We start from the raw sequence: 21,775 nt of genomic DNA, 5'->3' as shown, positions 1-21,775 counted from the left end.
ACGTCAAATGTCTACTCTTCGATTGTTGTAAACAACGGTTAGTGTTTAAAAATATTTAACAAAAAACAGTTTTTAAAGCTTTTGTTATGCTTAAATATTGATAATATTACCTTTGTAATTTCAGGACTCTAAAACATGTACACCATTTGTGAACTCTACTGCGTCCAAAAGGAAAGAAAGACGATCAATTTTAGATTCGAAAAGAACTGCTTCTGTTGACAGGAACAAAATTGGTCTACAAAATACCTCTTCATGTATTTTTCCTTTTAACTTCAACTATTATTTACATTTTTGTTATGTTTTTTTTAATGAATCACTTAAATATAAATGGAATGCTAATAAATTTAAAGAATAATTTCAATTTAATAATAAGCCTTATATTTAAAAAATATGATATTATTTACACTTTCAAGTATCCTACATATTTTTAATCACCAAACAATATGATTATTGTATAATCAAACGTTTCATAATTTGTTAACTTAAAGATGTTACAATTTAACACAAAATAATCTTTGATATATTATTATTAATAATTAAAAATATAATTTAAAATTTTTCAATTGAAATATGATATGTGTATTTGTCGATATTTTATTGACAACCTTTATAATAACTTTTCATTATTTAATTTTCAACAGGTCGTATAAATAAATATAATGTTAAAGAAGGATCAAACGCGTCTTGTGTTGTTGATGACATTCCGGAGTCATCTACAACCTTTCGTAGAAGGTCAAGAAAAAGAACCCATATAGTACCTATACATATGGCTGATTTAAATGAACATGTTACAACTATTGATTATCAAAATGTTGTACATGTTTATAAAGGAATATCATCAGGTAATATATATATTTCATAATTTAATTTCAATAATTTATTATGTATTTATGTATTCTAATTAACTCCAACTGATGATATTTAAATTTTACTAGAATATGCTGATCATGGAAATCTATCCGTTATGTGTCCAAGTTGCAATGCTTTGTTGTGGAAGCCGAAGTTAACAGACCAAGTAGTACTAATGAAGAAGGAGCTTTTTCCCTTTGTTGTTATAATGGAAAAGTCGAACTTCCCGATGTTAGACAACCAGATGAGACTTATCTTGAATTATTTTGTGGTGAGAGCGCCATGAGTAAGTATTTCTTGAAAAACATTAGACGTTTCAATTTGATGTTTTCGTTTACGTCTATAGGAGGAAATATTGGCCATTCCATAAACAAAGGCAATGCGCCTTATACGTTTCGACTTAGCGGTGAAAACTATCATTGTTTGGGAAGCCTTTTACCATTACAGGTTCGTAAACCACAGTTTTCTCAACTTTACATTTACGACACGGAAAACGAGGTTTCAAACCGTCAAGGTGTTTTTGGGTAAATACTTTTATCGATATTCGTCAACTTTGTTTATGTTATTAATTTTCAGTATAAGTTTTATTATATTTAATCTTAGCAAATATTTTTTGTTGTGGGCAGTGATAATAATTCAATGGACGATGAGCTAGAAAAGTATATAATTAATTATTTGAAGACGATGTTAGGTTCAAATAATCATTCGGTCCAAGCTTATTGGATGTTAAGAGATTGTTTTGAAGAAAACCCACAACTCGAATTGAAGTTGCGTATTATTGGAACAAGAAAGCATGATGCGATACAATATAACTTACCATCAAGTTCTGAAGTTGCTGCTTTAATCGTTGGTGATATTGGTGACGCTGTTGATAACCGAGATATAATTGTTACCAAGCAATCTTGTTCCTTAAAGCGTATTAGTGAACTACATCCATCATATACCCCCCTTCAATACCCGTTGTTTCATCCTTTTGGTGAGGATGGTTATCAGGTTAATATACTTCATAAGAATGTTTCCTCTTCATCAACCACATCACACAAGAAGGTTACAATGCGTGAGTTTTTGCTTATCATATTCAAGATAGGCCAAATACGTTTTCAACCATGTTAAATGGTAGGCGTTTGTTTCAGCAAATTTTAGTTGACAAATATACGATGATTGAGGCTCAAAGATTACATTTTATACGCGGTAAACAACATGAACTTCAATGTGATACTTACCAAAGTTTACGAGGTATGCAATCTTTTGGAAATACTGATGTTTCAACCGCTGGTCAACGTGTTATTATACCATCCTCATTTACTGGCGGAGCAAGATATATGATGAAAAATTATCTAGATGCTATGTGTCTCTGTAGATGGTTCGGTTATCCCGATTTTTTCATAACCATAACATGTAATCCCAATTGGCCAGAAGTTAAAAGATTTCTTAAGGATACAACGTTAAAGTTGGAGGATAGAACTGATATATTATGTCGTCTTTTTAAGCTCAAGCTTGATGCAATGATTAAATTTGGTGAAGGATAAGTCTTTGTTTGGAAGGGTTCAAGCAGGTAATTTTATTTACTGTTATGACTATAAAAATATAAACATGAGCTACATGAATATTTTACTTTGTATAGACTTAAAACATCAATTTAAACAAACAGATTATTTGTTTAACTATTAAAAGTTGTGGAATATTTTACTTTTATTATGTATGTTGCAGTTGTTTGCACGATAGAGTTTCAAAAAAGGGGGCTACCGCACGCCCATATTTGCATATTTATGCATCCAGGTAGCAAGATTCATAATCCACAAGATGTAGATAAATTTATTTCTGTTGAGATTCCAAACAAAGACAGTAATCCAGATCTATACAAGCTTGTATCTGATCATATGATTCATGGTCCATGTGGTGATGCTAACCCGAAGTGCACCAGCATGGTAAACAAAAAATGCTCCAAAAATTTCCCTAAAATGTTTAATGAGGAGACAGCTGTTGATTCTCAAGGTTTTCTGGTATACAAAAGAAGAGATAACGGGCAATATGTTGTTAAGTCAAATATAATGATGGATAATAGAACTGTTGTTCCATACAACAAGACTCTATTAAAACAATTTCAAGCACATATTAACGTTGAGTGGTGTAATCATGAAGGATCGATAAAGTATTTGTTTAATAACATTAATAAGGGTCCAGACGGAGCAACAATTTCTCTTGTGCAAAATAACAATGGTGATAACCCAGATCCTAATTTAGATGAAATCAAAGCGTTTTATGATTGTAGATATGTCTCTACATGCGAGGCATCATGGAGGATATTTTCATTTTATGTGCATTATAGGATTCCGTCTGTTATGAGGCTTGCTTTTCATTTACCTGGTGAGCAACAGGTAATATATGGTGCTAACGAAGATATTGAAGATATTTTAAACAAGACAACTAATGCTTCTTCGATGTTTACCGGTTGGTCTGAGTGTAATAAGAACCATGACCTTGCAAAAACTCTCACATACGCAGAGTTTCCAACAAAGTATGTTTGGAAAAAACAGTTACGTAAATGGGAACCGCGCCTAAGGGGTTTTGCAATCGGTAGAGTTCATGTTGTTCCACCCGCATTCGACGAGGCTTACTATCTAAGAATATTATTAAATAAGGTTAAAGGCCCTGAATGTTTTGAAGACATTCGAACAGTTGATGGAGTTGTGGTGAAACTTTTCGAGATGCATGTTACAAAAGTGGTCTTTTAGATGATGATAAGGAATACATAGAAGCCATTGAAGAAGCAAGTCATACCTCTACCGGATATTATTTAAGAAATTTATTTGCTACAATGTTGATTACTTATAGTTTATCTAGACCTCATTTTGTTTGGGAAAGCACTTGGTAACTGTTAGTTGACGGTATACTATACAAACAACAAAATGATCAAAACAACCTCGGTACGATTTACTTTTATTGTAATTATTTCAATTATGCCAAATATCTAATATCCATAAATATTTTTTAAATATTAATTTAAGTAGGTTCTTATTTTATTTTCAGGTTTAATTCTTAATGAAGAACAATTAAAAAACCTAGCACTCCTGGAAATTGAAAATTTTCTAATTTCAAACTCCTCCAGTCTTAGAAGATATCAACAAATTCCATTTCCAGATATGGAGACAATTTCAAGAGCAACTAATCCGTTGATGGTGGAATAGCTCTCATATGATACCGAGACCATGAGTAACTAATTTAATAATCTGTTTGATTCGTTAACAGATGAACAACGAGGGGTTTATAACGAAATAATGAGTGCTTTGAATGATAAAAAAAGTGGAGTTTATTTTGTTTATGGTTACGGAGGTACTGGAAAAACTTATTTATGGAAAACCTTATCTGCATCGATAAGGTCAAAGGGAGAAGTTGTGTTGAATGTCGCTTCAAGCTGTATAGCTTCTTTGCTTTTGGTGGATGGAAGAACCGCACATTCAAGATTTTTAATACCTATTAATTTGACCGAAGATTCCATTTGTCCGGTAATATTACAACCCAATTTATGTTAATTTTTGTATTAATCATTATTTTAGTATATATGGCTTTATTTGTTATCTGAATATCAATTTACTTTTAAATATCTACTTTGTGTATGTTTTTTTATTCTTTCATAAATTAGGTTAAAGGAAATACCGACGTATATGAATTATTGAAAAAGACAACCCTAATAATTTGGGATGAAGCACCCATGATTCATAAGCATGCTTTTAAAGCGTCGGACAGGACTTTAAACGATGTTATGAATGGTGATTCTTGCAATACTTCCGAAGCAGTTTTTGGAGGTAAGGTTGTTGTTTTTGGTGATGATTTTCGGCAAATTTTACCCGTTGTAACCAATGGTACAAGAAGTGAATGTGTCAATGCTTGCATCAATTCTTCTTATATCTGGTCAAAATGTAAAGTTCTTAAACTAACTAAGAACATGAGGCTTACAGTTGGATGTCGATCTTCAAACGTTGAAAATATTAGAGAGTTTGCTGAATGGCTATTAGACATAGGTCAAGGAAACGTTGGTGGTCCAAATGACGGAGAGTTAGTTATTGATATTCCAGACGATCTTTTGATATTGAGCTCAGTAGATCCGATGGGTGATTTAATAAGGTTTGTCTATCCTAATATGTAGCATCCCAAAATTTCGAATAATAAATATTATTGTATATTGACTCGTTACGACGGAAAAGTTACGTGAGTTAATAAATAAATAGAAAAAGGGTAAAAGAGAAAAGTAAGTAGGCTAATTAGATGGGTTAATCATTGACTAAAAAGGAAAGATGGGCCTTAGGTCCATGGACTTAAAGGAGTATAAATACCCCTTAAACCCTAAATCTTTCCATTTCCATCCATCTTATCCATTTTACATCATAAAAACACACACAAACCCCCCATAATCGGCCGCAAGAGAGGAAACGGGATCCAAGGCCAAAACCAAGCCGATTATCGGTAGATAGTGATTACTCAAGCTAAATACAAGATCATCATTGAACATCGAGCTAAACCGTAACCTAGAAACATCAAAAGGTATGTTCTCTATGATTAAAGGTTACATTTTTATGAACGTCTTGCCATGAAACTTGACCCTTGAGTAGATCGGGTCTAGATGTTTCATAAAAATACAAACTTGATGATTAAAATGGATGAAATGGACTCATAGGTATAAACAGTTCATAAAGGAACCCTAGAACTAGCCTAGAACGTTTTAACAAAATAAAGGTTTAAACTTTATGACTAGAACGGGCTAGATCTTGAAGCCGTAATGATGACAGATGCAAAACGGGTATGAATGATAGAGAAAAGTGGTCAAGATCATGATATGAACCTTAGAACAGTTAGCTAAGCTGGGTAAAAATGAAAAAGGTCGAAAGGTAAGATGAACACACCTGACATGAGAGTTCTCGGTCCAAGCTAAGGGTTCTCGGTCCAAACTGGGGCTTCTCGGCCAAGACTGAGGGTTCTCGGTGATAGGGTTCTCGGTCCTGCTCATGCTTTCGGTCAACACGAGATCACGGTCAACACGAGATCTCGGTCAAACATGGATTTCGGTCAAACTTGGGTTTCGGTCAACAGGGGTTCTCTGCTTAGAGTTCTCGGCTGACCCAGTTTCTATTTGGGCCTGATCCTAGTGGGCCTAAGTGCTTTAATTGACAGTTTGGACCTGACCTTACTGAGTCCACAAACTTTAAGTCCATAACTCATCAAAAACTAAGCAAACCCAACTTAGAAAATAATTTAAAATGTTAATGGAAAATGTGTTAAGGCAGCTTAACCCCAGCCAGGGGCTATGTCCCTTGGACCCCGCTAGGGGCTGCCGCCCCTAGAACCTCGCTACCAGGGGCGCTGCCCCCGGACCCCCATTCGTTGAGGGCAATAATTAAACTAGAAACACGATATGGGTAGTCTTAGTTATATTGATACGTGTAATTGTTATACAGTTAGTCGTGCACAGCTCAAGAACGGGATAACCATAAACGGTGAACGTAACCGCATTCAGGTGAGTTTCTAGCCCCATTTCCTTGTTATGTTTTCGGGGCTGTGTGCATACTCGATATGATTTGTTAATACACTTACCTTAAGTTATAAGTGTATGTCTTATATGATTACGTATGAATGAATGCTTGACAATGCATGAACGATCTTCGGATATGGCATGTACTGTCAAGGGATAGTTTAGAGATATGATTGATATATATATATATGAAATGTAAACGATGTACGTACGTATGGAAGTTATAGTTACGAAAGTATAGAAATGTATGGAAGGTATGGTTAGAAAGGGAACGAACCCTAATAATATCCGTGAATGTGGGGAACGGACCTTAATAATATCCGTGAATATAGGGAACGGACCCTAATAATATCCGCGAATGTAGGGAACGGACCCTAATAATATCCGCGAATGTAAGGAACGGGCCCTAACAATATCCGCGAATGTAGGGAACAGACCCAAATAATATCTGCGAACGTTTTAGGATGAAGTATATGTAAATGTGTATATATAAAAAGGAAAGAAGGAAGGTATGATAGTATTAACGTACGAGGAATGGTATAGAACTATGTAGGTATATGTACCTTCGGGTGCGTATATAAGAATGTGCATCTATGTATAGTATGTTATGTTACTAACTAGAACTCACTCAGCGTAGCTGACTTTTAGTATGCACGCAAGTGAGTAGGATGAGACAGCTCGCTTGAGGGGAACACATGGCATTGAATAAGAGGCTGGCATCGGGAGACTCGAGACGTTTAACAGTTATGTTTAATGTTTGTTTATTTTTAAAAGACAAGGATGTTTGCTCAAGACAAATTATGTAACGTTTTCTGAAAGTTTAAATATTTCGCGTATGTTTTTATTAACTTTGATAATAAGGACTATGTTGATGAGTAAATCCAACGTCCAAATGTGAGGTACCGGTAACGGGGCCTTATATAATACATTAGATAGATTCAACGAACTTACTTACTTTCAGGATCGTGCATTGTTGGTACCTTTGAATGAGGTGGTTCAAGAAATTAATGAACGTATGTTAGCCCTCTCTCCTGGTGAAGAAGTCGAGTATCTAAGTTCTGACAGTTTAGCTAAATGTGAAGACGTTTCAGAGGATTTTGATCCACAGCTGTACTCTCCGGATTTGTTAAATGGTTTAAAGATGTCAGGAATGCCCAATCATAGATTGGTCCTCCAAGTTGGTGTTCCGATCATGCTATTAAGGAATATTAATCACAAAAAGGGTTTGTGCAATGGTATGCGCCTTCAAGTCGTTAGTCTCGGTAGGCGTGTAATTGAAGCTAAAGTTGTCTCTGGTACAAATATCGGATATCGCACTCTAATTAGTCGAGTAAGTCTTACACCAACTGATAAGAAATTTCCGTTCAAATTAAAAAGAAGACAGATTCCTATCTCCGTATGTTTTGCCATGACAATCAACAAGAGTCAAGGTCAATCGAGTAAGTCTTACACCAACTGATAAGAAATTTCCGTTTAAATTAAAAAGAAGACAGATTCCTATCTCCGTATGTTTTGCCATGACAATCAACAAGAGTCAAGGTCAATCATTGTCAAGAGTTGGATTGTATCTTAAAGATCCAACATTTTCTCACGGTCAGCTTTATGTTGCTTTGTCAAGAGTGAAGAGTAGAGATGGTATTAAGTTAGTGATACTCAACAAAGAATCAAAGCTTACAAATAAAACAACAAATGTTGTTTACAATGAGATTTTTGGAAACATAGAATGTTAATTGTTTAAATTTGTTATGTAATTCAAATTGTTATATTCTACAGTAATGGTTATAATGTAATTTATTTTTGTCTATACTTTAGATGTATGTACTTAGATTTTTTTTTTTAATATTTCTTTTCTATCGTATCTTCTTATTTTTTATTTAATTATAAATACTTTGTTAATGTTAATATTAACCACAAATTTCTGGACATAAACCTATATGTTTAAAATTCATTTTATAAGATATCTTTTTTATATTTACTTTTTAACTTAAAGAATTTAAGATATTTATCATACTATCTAATTAAATATTATCAAATATAGGCTAACTATACATTATAATTACTAGATAGATTTCATTATTAAGTTTCTTTGAATAATCAAACGTCACTTCTTAAATCTATTTTATAATTTTCCATTTTAATCTTCTTCCTCTTCTTCTTCTTCTTCTTCTTCTTTAACAATCTTAACTTTGTGAAGATAACTAAACTCCGATAATGGCTACGATTATGAACTGGAGGTTTTGTAAAGTTTTTCGTAAGTATCAATTTGTGTTTAGCGATTTAGTCACGATAGAAAAAGATAATATTGAATCAGTCATGTTGTTCGATAATCAGTTGAAACATCAAATACATGAAATTGGTGTTAGGAAGAATTTGCCATGTCAACAAGAAACAAATCTGATAAATATTTTACATGATTTCCTTCATGATCTTTATCAAGAGCATTTACCTTATGAAGATGTAAGTGAGTGGTTCTTTTACCCTTATCATAACAAGGTTGTTATCTGGTTTGAGAATGGAGAGTATAAGAATTTTAAGCCGAAACAACTACTGTCGTGTGATGATTTTGTGATGTTAAGAGAGCTTGACCTGTTAAAGTTAGTGAATGCAAGAAAAGAACTTGCGCATCTTGAGTTGGAAGCTGAAGTTAGTTCGAATGTCAAATGGATAGAAGAGTGTTTTAACTATGAGAGCGATTATGAATATTTGTCAGACAATTTGGAGTCTGATGATGAACATTAGAGTAAAATATAACTCTTTAGATATTCTTCTTAGATTTAATACAAGTAGTAGATGTTAAACACCTCTTTACACTTTCTAATAACTATAATTTTGAAATTAAGATTTATTGGTTCCATATAAAAACTTTAGTAATGTTTATATTCTAGTAATTCTTATACATGTTGTTTTGTTTGATTTATTGTGTATATAATCTGCTATTGTGTTCTAAAACTTTTCAGGTGTGTTAGGAAAAGTGTTTTTGTGTTGGTTGAAGTTTTCAAGATGTTGATGATGGTTTAGTAGAAAAGAACATTATTAGTTAATTGTTGTTTTGTTTTGGAAGTTATAATATTAAGACAATGTAAATCTATTAACTTTTTGTTTATATGGTTAAATGTTTGGTGATAATTTAAATCTATCAACTTTTAATAGTTACAGATATTATGTTTGTTTAAATTGATGTTTAAGTGTAATATGTTTAGTGACATGTTATTCCACCCGCGTGTCACGCGGATCTATACCCTAGTATTAATAAAAGTTAAGGTCAAACGCTATAGATGGTTTGCTTGTCTTTTAGACAACTTATTTAACTCATAATTAGTTATGTGTTACATTATAGAGTTAAAAATAGAAATAATGTGAAACTACCAAGTTTTGATATTGAAAGTAAAGTTACAAATAAAATTAAAAATATGTGTACAAAAAATATTTAGAGATTTATGATTTTTCTATCATTTTTTTTTTTTAATTGTGTAATGTGTAATTTATTCTATCATATAATATATTTTTTATATCTGTTGAACATATATTTTTTATTTCACATTATGTTATTATTTAAAATTTTTTTTATTCTAACATGTATGCTGCACAGGTAACTAATCGTGTAATTATAAAGAACAATCTCTGTAGTTCTATTTAAAAGGTTGGTGTAGTTAAACTTGAGAGGATTATATTGCAAGTTGCAACATTAAAGTTATACTGATTGCACATGCTCCAGCCATTTGTACAAACATGCCTCAAGCATTCGTAAATTACTGTTTAATGAATAGTAAATCATAAACATCACCTCTTACTATGTACTAAGTATATTTGGGTAAATAGAATAGTGTGGTTAAATAGTTATTTAGTTAATATAAATCAGTTTTACGAAATGAAGTTTGGAATTTTAAACTTCTACCGGAGAAAAAAGCTTTCTAAGATATGGTGTTTGTTTCTATACCAGGAAATTTGGTCAGCACTCTGTGACGAGTTTAGTTACTCAAGGAGGTATGAAAGCTATAGGTGGTGCGAGTCAGATCACACGATACGATAGGAGTGCCGCGGGAATTCAATCGGTATTGATCTGCTTCATTACAGTGTATCAAAAACGAAAAAATAATAGTAATTTGGTTAAGTATTACTAAAATAATAAAATAAAAAGATAAAAATTTTTTTTGTTATATAAAATTGACTGTTAAACGGCCATATGACTGTTCGAGAGGTATGTGTTGATCGAAAAATACACCTTAATTAGGGTTTCAACTTATCGGGACCAAGCCTCACGGGGCATGTTCCGGTTGGGGCCGAGCGGCGTACCCCATCCGGTGAGCGCTCCATCCAGCCTAATGATACTATAACTTTGAACATCTACAACTGTGCATTTAGTTGCAAGAATACCCACTTAAATGATAAGGATAACATCAAGTGGAGGAAGAGACCCTAAACACAACTTAATGACACATAACCATGGAGACATGGGTGTGATGTTTGATTAGTAATAAAGTAGACTTTTGTCTCCTAAACTTTAAGGAGCACATGTTCTTTCTCTCATTCTACGAACCGATCCTTTCCTCTGTCATTGTCAACGTTCTTATGTCCAAGTAATGATATGTTTAGGGGGCTTCCACGTTACATGCGACTAGTTTGATCGATTTACACCATCCATTATAGTTTGATCGATTTACACTATGAATATTGAATAATGAATATCAATTCGTACATAAGTTAACACGGAATTAACATTTCTTAAATCTAATATGTTTAGGGTTGTAAACGAACAAAACATTCAACGAATAATTCGTGAATCGTTCGGTGGGAAGTCCGTTTACGTTCATGCGTTTAATAATTGAACGAACATAAATAGAGGTTGCGTTCATTCATTTGTTTCATGAACGTTTGGTAATTTGTTCATTTATGTTTGTTTACATTCGTTTGTTTATGTTCGCTAGTCAAAGGTTTGTTTTATAATTTTGTATATTTGTAATAACCAACCTAACAATTAAATCTATATAGCTTTATTGTTTGTGTTCAGTTCGTTTTGTTAAAGGTTTATTTTATACAGCCTTGCTTTAACTAACAACAATTTTAACTTTTGCTTCGTTGACATTATCAGAATAAAACTGTCCATTGGGGACAATTATGTTTGTCATTATCATCTCAAGTGATTAACTTTATATTTAATTAAGGTGAGAATATCTAATGTTTTGCATTAAGCATATTGTTTTTTTTTTTCCTTTTTAAAGTAGTCATGTATGTTTGTGTTCGTGAACAAATTTAATTTATTAACGAATGAACAAGAACAAAAATCTCCGTTCGATTAACGTTCACGAAACATGAACGTTCGTAAACAAGTTAAATGCTAAACGAACGAACATAAACAAGACTTCGTTTTATTTAATTCACAGTATTCACTTCGTTTACATCCCTATATGTTTTATTTCTTACAAACCTTCGTAATAACAATAAGTACCCTTATAATATTATTTATACCAGTCAAATAAAATATGCCGCACCTCATTAATCAAACAAACAAGGAAAACCATAGAGTGATATAAAGGTTTTGTCACCTTTAGTCTTTAGATGTCACAGATTGTCGTCCTTATCCTTCATCCTCCTTTTAATCCGGTATGTGTATTCTTAGATGTATACACAAACGTTTTGTCACATATTATTTTTAATTTAATGATATTTAAATATAATAGAAAAATATATTAAACCAAATAATTTTGATGATAAATAATTTCATTTTTGACATATTAGATGACTAGGGTAATATTTACAAGTTAATATATCTAAGTAAAATATTATTTATCTATCTATAATCTATAATATATATATATAAACGAAGACATAAAAATCTTACGTGTCGCGATGTGGTCGCTCTTCCATTTTTGGAGTCACTAGATTTGTTTGATTTTTAAATGGAGGCTTCTCATGCATTTGACCCGAATTCATGGGTATGGTCTTACCAAACTCATATATTCATCTCATTAAATTAAAAATTATTTTCACCAAATTATTGATGTAAAAATCCTATAAAATAGGATATAATAAAAATTAATATCTTATTTATTTTAAAATATATATATATATATATATATATATATTATTTAAATTAAAAAACCAATTTAATAGTAAAAAAAACCGGTCTTAGGTCTCATCAAACCATATGTATATTATTAACTTTCATAAATATTATTTATAATTAAAAAACCAATTTTATAGTAAAAAAAATAAACGGGTCTTGGGTCTCATCAAAACCATATAACTTTTAAACCTGGTTATAACATCTCAATTATATGTGAAACAATTTATCATCAAACCATAAGTATATTATTAACTTTCATACAATAAAAAAATATATAAATTCAAAAAATAAATAAATATTAGAACAAACGATATAAAACAACCCCGTAATTCGGGAGATAAAAACTAGTCTTAAATATATATATATAAACAAAAGCTTTCTAAATTTTCTTAAGCCATCAGATTGCTTTATTATTAAATGAAGCATTCTCATACATTTGACTTGAATTAATAGATATGGGTCTCACCAAACCCAGATAGCCCTTAAATAAGTTATAGCATCTCATTATATTAAAAATTAATCTTATCAAATATTTGATATGAAAATCCTACAAAATAGGGATATATTAAATATTAATATCTATTTTTTAAAAGATATAATTTATAATTAAGAAACAAATTTATAGTAAAAAAAAAGCGGGTCATGGGTCGCACTAAACCCAGATAACTTTTAAACTGGCATAAAACTTAAACCGGTATAGCATCTCATTTATTTTTGAAACCTTTTTATCATCAAATCCTAAGTATATTAATATTATTAATTTCCTTACAATAAATAAAATCAAAATTTAAAAAAAATATATAAATATTATAAACGAATAATGTAAAACAACATATGAGGATATAAATAAATTACAATACATAAAAAAAGGAAAAAGGAAAAGAAAAGAAAAAATTGTAGAACTAAGAATCTTAATCTTAAATATGTATAAACAAAACCTTTAAAAGTTCTCTAGTTGCTTCTACATTCTCTCAAGCCACCAGATTATTTTATTTGTAAATGAAGACTTCTTATGCATTTGATCCGAATTCACAGGTATGTGGCTCACTAAACCCAAATAACCATAAATGGGTTATAACATCTCATTATATTAAAAAGTAATCTCACCAAATATTTGATATGAAAATCATATAAAATAGGGATATACTAAAATTAATATCCATTTTTTAAGAAAGAAAATACTATTTATATTAAGAAACATTTTTGTAGTAAAAAATATGGCAATGGTTATTCACACACCATTTTTGTTATTCACACACCCCCTTAACACACATATTATCTTTATATACACCCTATAAAGGGTGTATGAATAACACATCCCAAAAATATAAGCATGTCATGAGTCTCACCAAACCCTTATCTTTTAAATGAGTTATAACATCTAATTTATTTGTGAAAAATTTTCATAATCAAACCCTAAATAAATTATTAGCCTTTTTTCTAGCATTCCAAGCACATTCCATATATTTTTTCTTATAATTTAGCTAATAAACAGTATTACATAAATTTGTCTATCATTTTTTAAAAATCTTCCACATTATATTCTCTATTCATATCCATAAATTCTTTTTTTATTATTTTTTTCACTTTTGTCTTGTTATACAGTATATGGCGATTGGAGATAGTTGATTTATTATATGGTATTGATCAAAAGTGAGACCTTATATTTAGGTTTTTACTTGTTATATAACTCATCCATACAATTGGGAATGGATTGGCGATGTGATTTTGATGGTTTTCTCAAAATTTACCCTAAATTATATGGGTTTAACAACTTTAGAGAATGTGTTGGGAATGCTCTTACAATAAATAAAGTTATCCAAAAAAATATAAATATTAGTCACGAAAAAGAAACACAACCCCCGTAATACGGGGGATAAAAACTATTAATATATAAAAATGAAAGCTTTATAAGTTATATGATTGCTCCCTATATTTCTCAAGCCACCAGATTGTATTATTTGTAAATAGAGGCTTCTCATGCATTTGACCCGAATTCACGGGTATGAGTCTCACCAAACCCAGATATTTATTAAACGGGTTATAACATCTCATTAAATTAAAAATTAATCTCATCAAATATTTGATATAAAAATTCTATAAAGTAGGGATATACTAAAAATTAATATATGATTTTTAAAAAAAGATATATATATTATTTATAATTTAGAAAAAACAATTTTATAGTACAAAAAATAAACGAGTCATGGGTCTCATTAACACCCAAATAGTTTTTAAACATGTTTATAACATCTCATTTATTTATAGAACTCTTTCATCATCAAATATTAAGTATATTATTAACTTATATACAATAGAAAAAAATAAAATTCAAAATATATATAAATATTAAAAACGAATAATGCAAAACCCCCCGTAATACGAAGTATAAAAATTAGTTTATCAATAAATTAAAATTTCTTTTTCTTAACGGGATGTTTAAAATAATTAAATAAATACTTTAAACATGGCCTATCTCATTTGTTTGTGCATTTATTTTATTTATCCATGGGGAAGGATTGAAAGCCACTCATTTGTCTTTGGGTCATGCCCACTTGGATCTGGGAGCTGGGCCAGGCCTAACCTGGTTTATCACTACAAATAAAAGATTATTAGAAATAAAGGATAACGTCACGTGACATTGGAATCGTAACAACAAACCAAAATACACATGACTGGAGATGGTTTTAATACATCTTAATGGTAACATAAAATTATATATAAACAAAAAAAAAATCCATTAAAAATATGTTAAATTCGAAACAACCATTAATAATATCACAAAATTATACAAAGATACAGATAAATTCTAATAAATAAAAATGGGACAAACCACTTTCACAGTTTCACCGTATCATATTCACTAAATTGGTCAGTTATAACTTGTCAAAATGGATCGGTCATAGAACGGGAAATCATGTCGGTTATAACTAGGCAATTCTACTTCTAACGAGTAGAATGCTAGATTATGAAGTTCATGGTGTCATACTCCAAGTTAAGTTAGTTATGCTATAATCATGAAAAGCTTTTAAGCATGAAAAAAAAAACCATGTTTATGTATATGCATATATCCATAGGGTGTTAGAAGTATCTTGAGGCATACACAACACACAAGGTGTGAATATCAGGCTAAGAACACTCAAAAGGGGCTGATGGTTTGAATATGGGGGCCTGTAATAAAAATAGGTCGGGACCTTTATGTTTTAAAACCTAAATTTATGTGGTATGCTGGAAGGTTGAGTGGGGCCTCAGCCACCCTTGAGATTGTTGTGAATCCGCTCATGATTCGTCAAAAAGTTATACACAGATAACTCAAACAACCCATGTGATCGAGGCCGACCCAAAGCGGGTCAAGGAGGTCGACGACCCCGGGGCATTCTCAAAAGAGGCTCATATAACAACCACCACAATACTCAGTAAATCCCACAAATAGTCAAAGTTATCGGTAAAGTTGGGAAGGGTAAGATGTAAGCAAGTTTTTCCTCTATCCATAGGGATAGAGATGGTGCTTTCAAAAAGAACCCCGACTCCAAAGCATAAAAATATAACAGTAAAACAAATAAACTATAAAGTAGAGTTTAAAACGGTGTAATAGTTAATACTAACGAAAGAATAAAAAAAAGTACAAAAATAAATAAATAAACAGGTAATAAAAAAAGCATTAATAATAATAATTAATAATAAAGAGTGTACTAGGTAGGTAAAGTTATTAGGACATATTTCAAACCAGAAACTATACATTACCTTAAAAACTAAAAGTCATTAACCTTAATCCTATGTTTCTAAGAAATCATTTCATCAACATATCCTCGGATATGTAGGTCTATCAAATCATGCATTGTCATCTCATCCCAAGTCAATTTGGTTATGCCTCTAACCCCCCCCCCCCCCCCCAATAATGTTTTATATTGATCTAATAAGATCCGTCGCTTGTTTTTCTCTTTATGTCTCCCTTATCTTATATGTTATACTAGTTACCCCAAATCTTTCCCAAAAAACTTCATTTCTTATTTGATCAGACCTTGTATTCCTTCACATCCATCTCATCATTTTCATCTCTTCTATCTCCATTTTACATGAGTGTGCCTTCTTGATGGCCCATAATCGTTTAAATTTTTTTATATATTATATACACTAGTAGGATGCCCTCGTGATGCAACGTGGAACGACACTTAAAGGTTGTTAACAATTGAGTTGAGCCTAGCCAAGGCTAGCTCGAACTCGACTTGAACTTCATTCCAAGCTGGCATAGCTAGGCTCCAATTAAACTTGAGATGAGCCGAGTCAATGGCATTAGATGCTTTCCCCCTATGCTAATACACGTGTAACCCGATTTTGAACGCATAATTAGTATCGGGAAGCATGTAACCCGACATCTAACGTGTAACTTGTGTAGAGCTAGAACATGTGTAACTGACAATTTAACACAGGTAACCGGCACCGGAATGCAATGAAACACATTAAACATCTGGCCGATTTACTCGTGCAGGATGCTGGGTTCAACATGTATCAAGGTTGGGTTACGCGTGTTACGTGGCGCTGGACATGCAATTATCGACTCAAAACCCATTCTTAATTGGCCCATTTCCACCCGACCCGAACCAAGCTAACCTATTTTTGTATCCCCGTTATGAGTCATGACCCAAACCCACAGAACTTAGTTGCCGTTCCTAACCGATAATCACGCAACATCTTAATTTTCTAAGAATTAAAAACTATCAAAATATCATCCTCAAAGTAAAAGAATGAAATGATCGTTTTTTATGCTGTTATTTTTTTTTTAAAAATATATTAACATACAAAAAAGTTATAGTCGTTTAAGTATTGTAGGGGTGGTTGGTTTAAAAAACGTGTAAATATTCATTATTCTAACAAAAACGGACTAAAAGACAGTAATAAAGAATCAAAATTTATGTAGGGAATAATAACTAAAAGACATGATTACCCCTAAATTTCTTTAACCTCGTGCATAGAGTTGAACATTTTGTCCCAAATACTCGTACACGTACTTGTACCCGTACTAATTTAGCTTATTCGGTATGGGTATTGGTACTCATGCTTGTTGAATTTTGGTACATGTACAATCGGGTACGGGTACAATTGGTATTTTGTACATGTTTGGAGTATATAAAGGTTTAATTGGGATTCTTCATATTTAATATATATAATAAATTCTCCAACCATGTTATTATTGAACAAGTACCAAACGTTTCTTCAAAATTAAATAATATAACATCCAAGACTCGAACCAACAAACAAATCACTTAAAGTCGCGACCGAATTAGGGTTCTTCAATACTATCTTATCATTAAATCGACGGCCAATTTGGTACATGTACTAATTTGGTACCCGTCATGTACCTGTGAAAGTACCGATACCCGGACTAATTCGGGTTGTTTGTTACTTGTACCAATACGGGTTTCAAGATCGTTCAAGATTTAGAAATAGAAAAGGAAAGTGGTACAAAAATGAGTACTGTACATAAATACCCGTACCCGTACTCGTACCATACCGAAAAGTTTGGTACGAGTATTGATACGTGTTTTTATTGATTTTTTATACGAATGCAGCCGGATACAGGTACTGTCCCATACTCATCCCTACTCATTCATGTAGCATTTTTTAACTTAGAGAACCCTAACTTCTATATATAGTTAAGAGAAATTTGTTTTAAAAACCTATATATACAAATGACTCCTTGTGTTTATTGTTGAGTTTTTTATTTTTGTAGAAAAACCTTTTCTTTATGGTCTGTTTTAACTTTTATGAACTTTCTATGAGTATTTTTTTCTTTGATCCACATTGGTCTTTGAAAAGACACCGAATTAGTAAATTTGTTAAATTATCTATCACATAATTAGAGAAGTGATTTAAAATACCTTTTTTATACTTATCTCGAGCTCAAAAATTTAAGTGGTTTTCGAAGACGACCATGCCTATAATTTCCGTTTAGCAACAAATAACATTGCGTGAATCTCTATGTTAGTTCAGTTCACACATTCATACCAACGATGGCGTCACAAAAATATTTTAAGATAATTTGGACAATTATGTCTGGGATGTCCTAAAGTCAAGCATTTTAAATTGATCAGATCTGTGTTAGGTATCAAATTGCCGATTGGGACAAAAATATACAGATTTACCAACAAGAAATATTAGTCAAATTAAACTTAAGTTTGATGTATATTATCGTTTTATTGAAGATTGGTATTCGTCTTGAGTTCGGTTAGGTTACGCGTAATGGGGCTACAAGGCGACATGTATTTATCGCCGGCTTGTGACGAATTTCTGATTAATTTCCTCAATTCTTCTTAGTTCTAAATACATGTAAATAGATGATCTTATTTTTCTTTTTGACGAATTTTATAAAAAATTGTCTGTTATAACCTAACTAATAATTTTTAACACCGAAATTAGTTTTATCCTTTCGTTCACTGATGTTTGAAAGGGAATATTCTAAAACTTGTTTTAGAACCGGTGTTGACCATTTTGATTTATATTTTCACAATTTTTAATTTCCAAGATATCTGAATTTTTGGATAATTTAAGTTCGGTTTCGCATTCATACATTTTTGCACATCCCTAGATGGTGGGTACGGACGAAGAGGGATTTGCAGCTACTCATCCACATAATTGCCAAATTTGTGATTAGGATGGTAATATGATATTCAATATCAATCAATGGCTTTTGGATTTGTGTTACACTTACAGGTCGTTTTGTAGATATATACAACTTTTTATGGTTCATAAATCTTGGTCCCTCCATGTTGCTCATAAGTTGTCAATTTGCTATGATTGGCATTATTGGTTGTGAATTAATTGCAAAGTTGCATGAAGATATTACAATTTGTTATTATTTCGGCCATTGAAATCAATTGGTCACAAACTATAGTTATGCCAAGGTTTTTTCTAATCTTTATAAATTCGAATTAATGCTACTTTTAATTTGTGAGAACTGATTTGGGTTTGTTATATTAAGAGTAATGGAACTTTTATTTTCATGTCGAAATTTTAAAACAGGATTTACGATTCTTTATTATACCCATTTGTTGTTGGGGAATCACGGTAACAACTTGGACATTCTAAAAGTCGTTTATCACTTTCAGATTGATAGTATTGGGTGGCTCAATCAATCGAATAAAACTCATATAAGATCATAAACGAGCACGTGTTTTGAGAGTGAATTTCCATAACTAGAGAGTGAATGCTCAACCAACATGAATGAGATATCCATATTAGGGGTTGGAAATTGTCAAAGGCAGTTACCAAATTCGAATTTTAAATATTAACGAAAATTCTTACTATTTCGACCCCAACTAGGCTTACCGCCCCTTGGACCCTACTACAGGGGTGTTGCCCCCTAGGAACCCTGTTCGTTAGAGGATTACACCATAACATCGTAATAAACTAAAACAAGCATGCATTTTGCACATTCTGACTCGTTTAATTATTCTATAACTACAATTAGAATTGGAAAAAAATTGTATTTTTCCATTTCCTTTTTACGTGCCTTTTCCATTTTTTTCCTATTAACTTCATTGAGAAAACGGAAGAAATAATAGGGTTAATGGTTTAACGCATTAATTGGTGGTTACCGGCCGACCAACAATCGCGCCTCTTCATCAACATCATAGGGATACGATGTATGATGGTTACTAGCGAACAATCGCATCTGTTCATCAACCATCGCGTATCATAGGGATACGATGTATGATGGTTACCGGCGAACAATCGCATATGTTCATCAACCATCGCGCTGCTTCTTTATTAACCACCAACTTAACTACCACCACTCCACGCCTATAAATCATCGTTATATCCATCGGTTCCGGTGATCACTCCTAAGTTTTTGTTATCACAATCGTGATGACAAAAATAAGAACCGTTTGGTGGAAACACCAACCACCGTTTTCTCCTTCGTTTGCCACCGTCTCTCACCCCACCGCCACCAAAATTCTCTGGTCATGTTATCACGCCTCTAAACATTTTCCAATTTATCTCTTGGTGCGTATAAATGAAACAATAATATATAATAATATATATTTATATATGGCCATTAAATTTGGATTTAAACCGGAAGACTTGAATCTAAAGTTTGATAAACCCTAATTTTGATTTTTTTTATGCTTGTACTCATGGAAATCGGTGGTTTATAAATAAACTGTTTAAATCTTTAGAATCCGATTCCACATTAAAAACCTGTTAAAAATTTATGCTTTTTCGGTATGTTCTTCGTGTTCATCATGGGTTTTTCAAAAATAATACATATTTTTGTTAAAATTTAGATTATGATTGTGTTTTTCCTAAAATAATTGAAAAACAAATCTCTAAAGATTTTTTGAAATTTGAATAATTATTAAGAATATAAATTTCAAAATTAAACAAACATTAGAGATAAAATTAATCTCTAACAATTTGAACCAAAATATAATTACCTTAAATAATTTTTGGATTTTAATGCTTACCGAAATCTCGGTCAAACAGAGATTTCATCAAAATCGAAATCTTAATAAAACTGAGATCCCATTAAAAACCGAAAACTTATTAAAATACGAAAACCCAATAAAAAAACGAGAACTCATAATTTGACTGAGAACTCATTACAAAACCGAAAACCAAAACTTTTCTAATACAAACAGGTTATTATTAACTAATTAAATGTTTTGTAAATACTTAAAACTTAAAAACCTTTTACAAAACATAAAAGCTTTACTTGAATGAATTTTGGTGTGTCACTTCTGCCCAAAGGTGACGCGTTACATCTACTCCCCATTCAAGTCTAATTACAAAGCTTTGTTAATTTTGCTTACATGATTTAAATGTCTCATTTCTGCCCAAAGGTGATGTGTTACATTTATATCCAGCAAAGTTAACTCGTGCATAATTAAAATATTTGTCTCACTTCTGCCCAAATGTGATGTGTTACAATTGTTTTGCACACATATACTTGAATAAATTTTAATTTTGCCCAAAGGTGATTTATTTTTTGTTTAAGTAGAACTTTTAATTATAGTATATTAGTTTGATGTTAATAATAGACATAACACATCTTCAATAAAATATAATGATCCTTACATTAATGATGCTTTATTAATCTAATGTTCATAAATTTTAATATGTATTATTTTAATATCCCATAACATTACTCACCATAATTTTCATCTATAAATAACTATCTCATTCAAATTATCCACTCTAATCTCAAACCCAAATATGTTTTGCTTCATAAAGAGTTTCATTAACTTTTAGCTCTTCTCGTTTTTTATTTATTCTCAAGACATGACCATCTCGTTACTCCTTCTAATAATAGTAATAAAGAAGAAACCTAGAGCATG

The 21,775-nt window shown here is 31.5% G+C and overlaps 2 protein-coding genes across 2 annotated transcripts; both read left to right on the top strand.

The window, feature by feature from the left end:
- Nucleotides 1–766: 766 nt before the first annotated feature.
- On the top strand, nt 767–3,584 carry LOC143540544 (uncharacterized). The gene is made up of 5 exons (XM_077033574.1): nt 767–842; nt 1,196–1,373; nt 1,476–1,842; nt 2,374–2,404; nt 2,560–3,584. The coding sequence occupies exons 1-5, from the start codon at nt 767–769 to the stop codon at nt 3,582–3,584; spliced, it is 1,677 nt and encodes a 558-aa protein (XP_076889689.1).
- A 543-nt stretch (nt 3,585–4,127) lies between these two features.
- LOC143540543 (uncharacterized) lies at nt 4,128–7,835 on the top strand. The gene is made up of 3 exons (XM_077033573.1): nt 4,128–4,355; nt 4,493–4,948; nt 7,338–7,835. The coding sequence occupies exons 1-3, from the start codon at nt 4,128–4,130 to the stop codon at nt 7,833–7,835; spliced, it is 1,182 nt and encodes a 393-aa protein (XP_076889688.1).
- Nucleotides 7,836–21,775: the final 13,940 nt, after the last annotated feature.

The sequence above is a fragment of the Bidens hawaiensis genome, unplaced genomic scaffold (assembly GCF_021521415.1).
Source record: "Bidens hawaiensis isolate Kalapana, Puna unplaced genomic scaffold, B.hawaiensis_p1.1 tig00012275_1, whole genome shotgun sequence".
NCBI lineage: Eukaryota > Viridiplantae > Streptophyta > Magnoliopsida > Asterales > Asteraceae > Bidens > Bidens hawaiensis.
The sequence above is the reverse complement of the archived record's forward strand: the minus strand, read 5'-3'. Positions and strand labels throughout refer to the sequence as shown.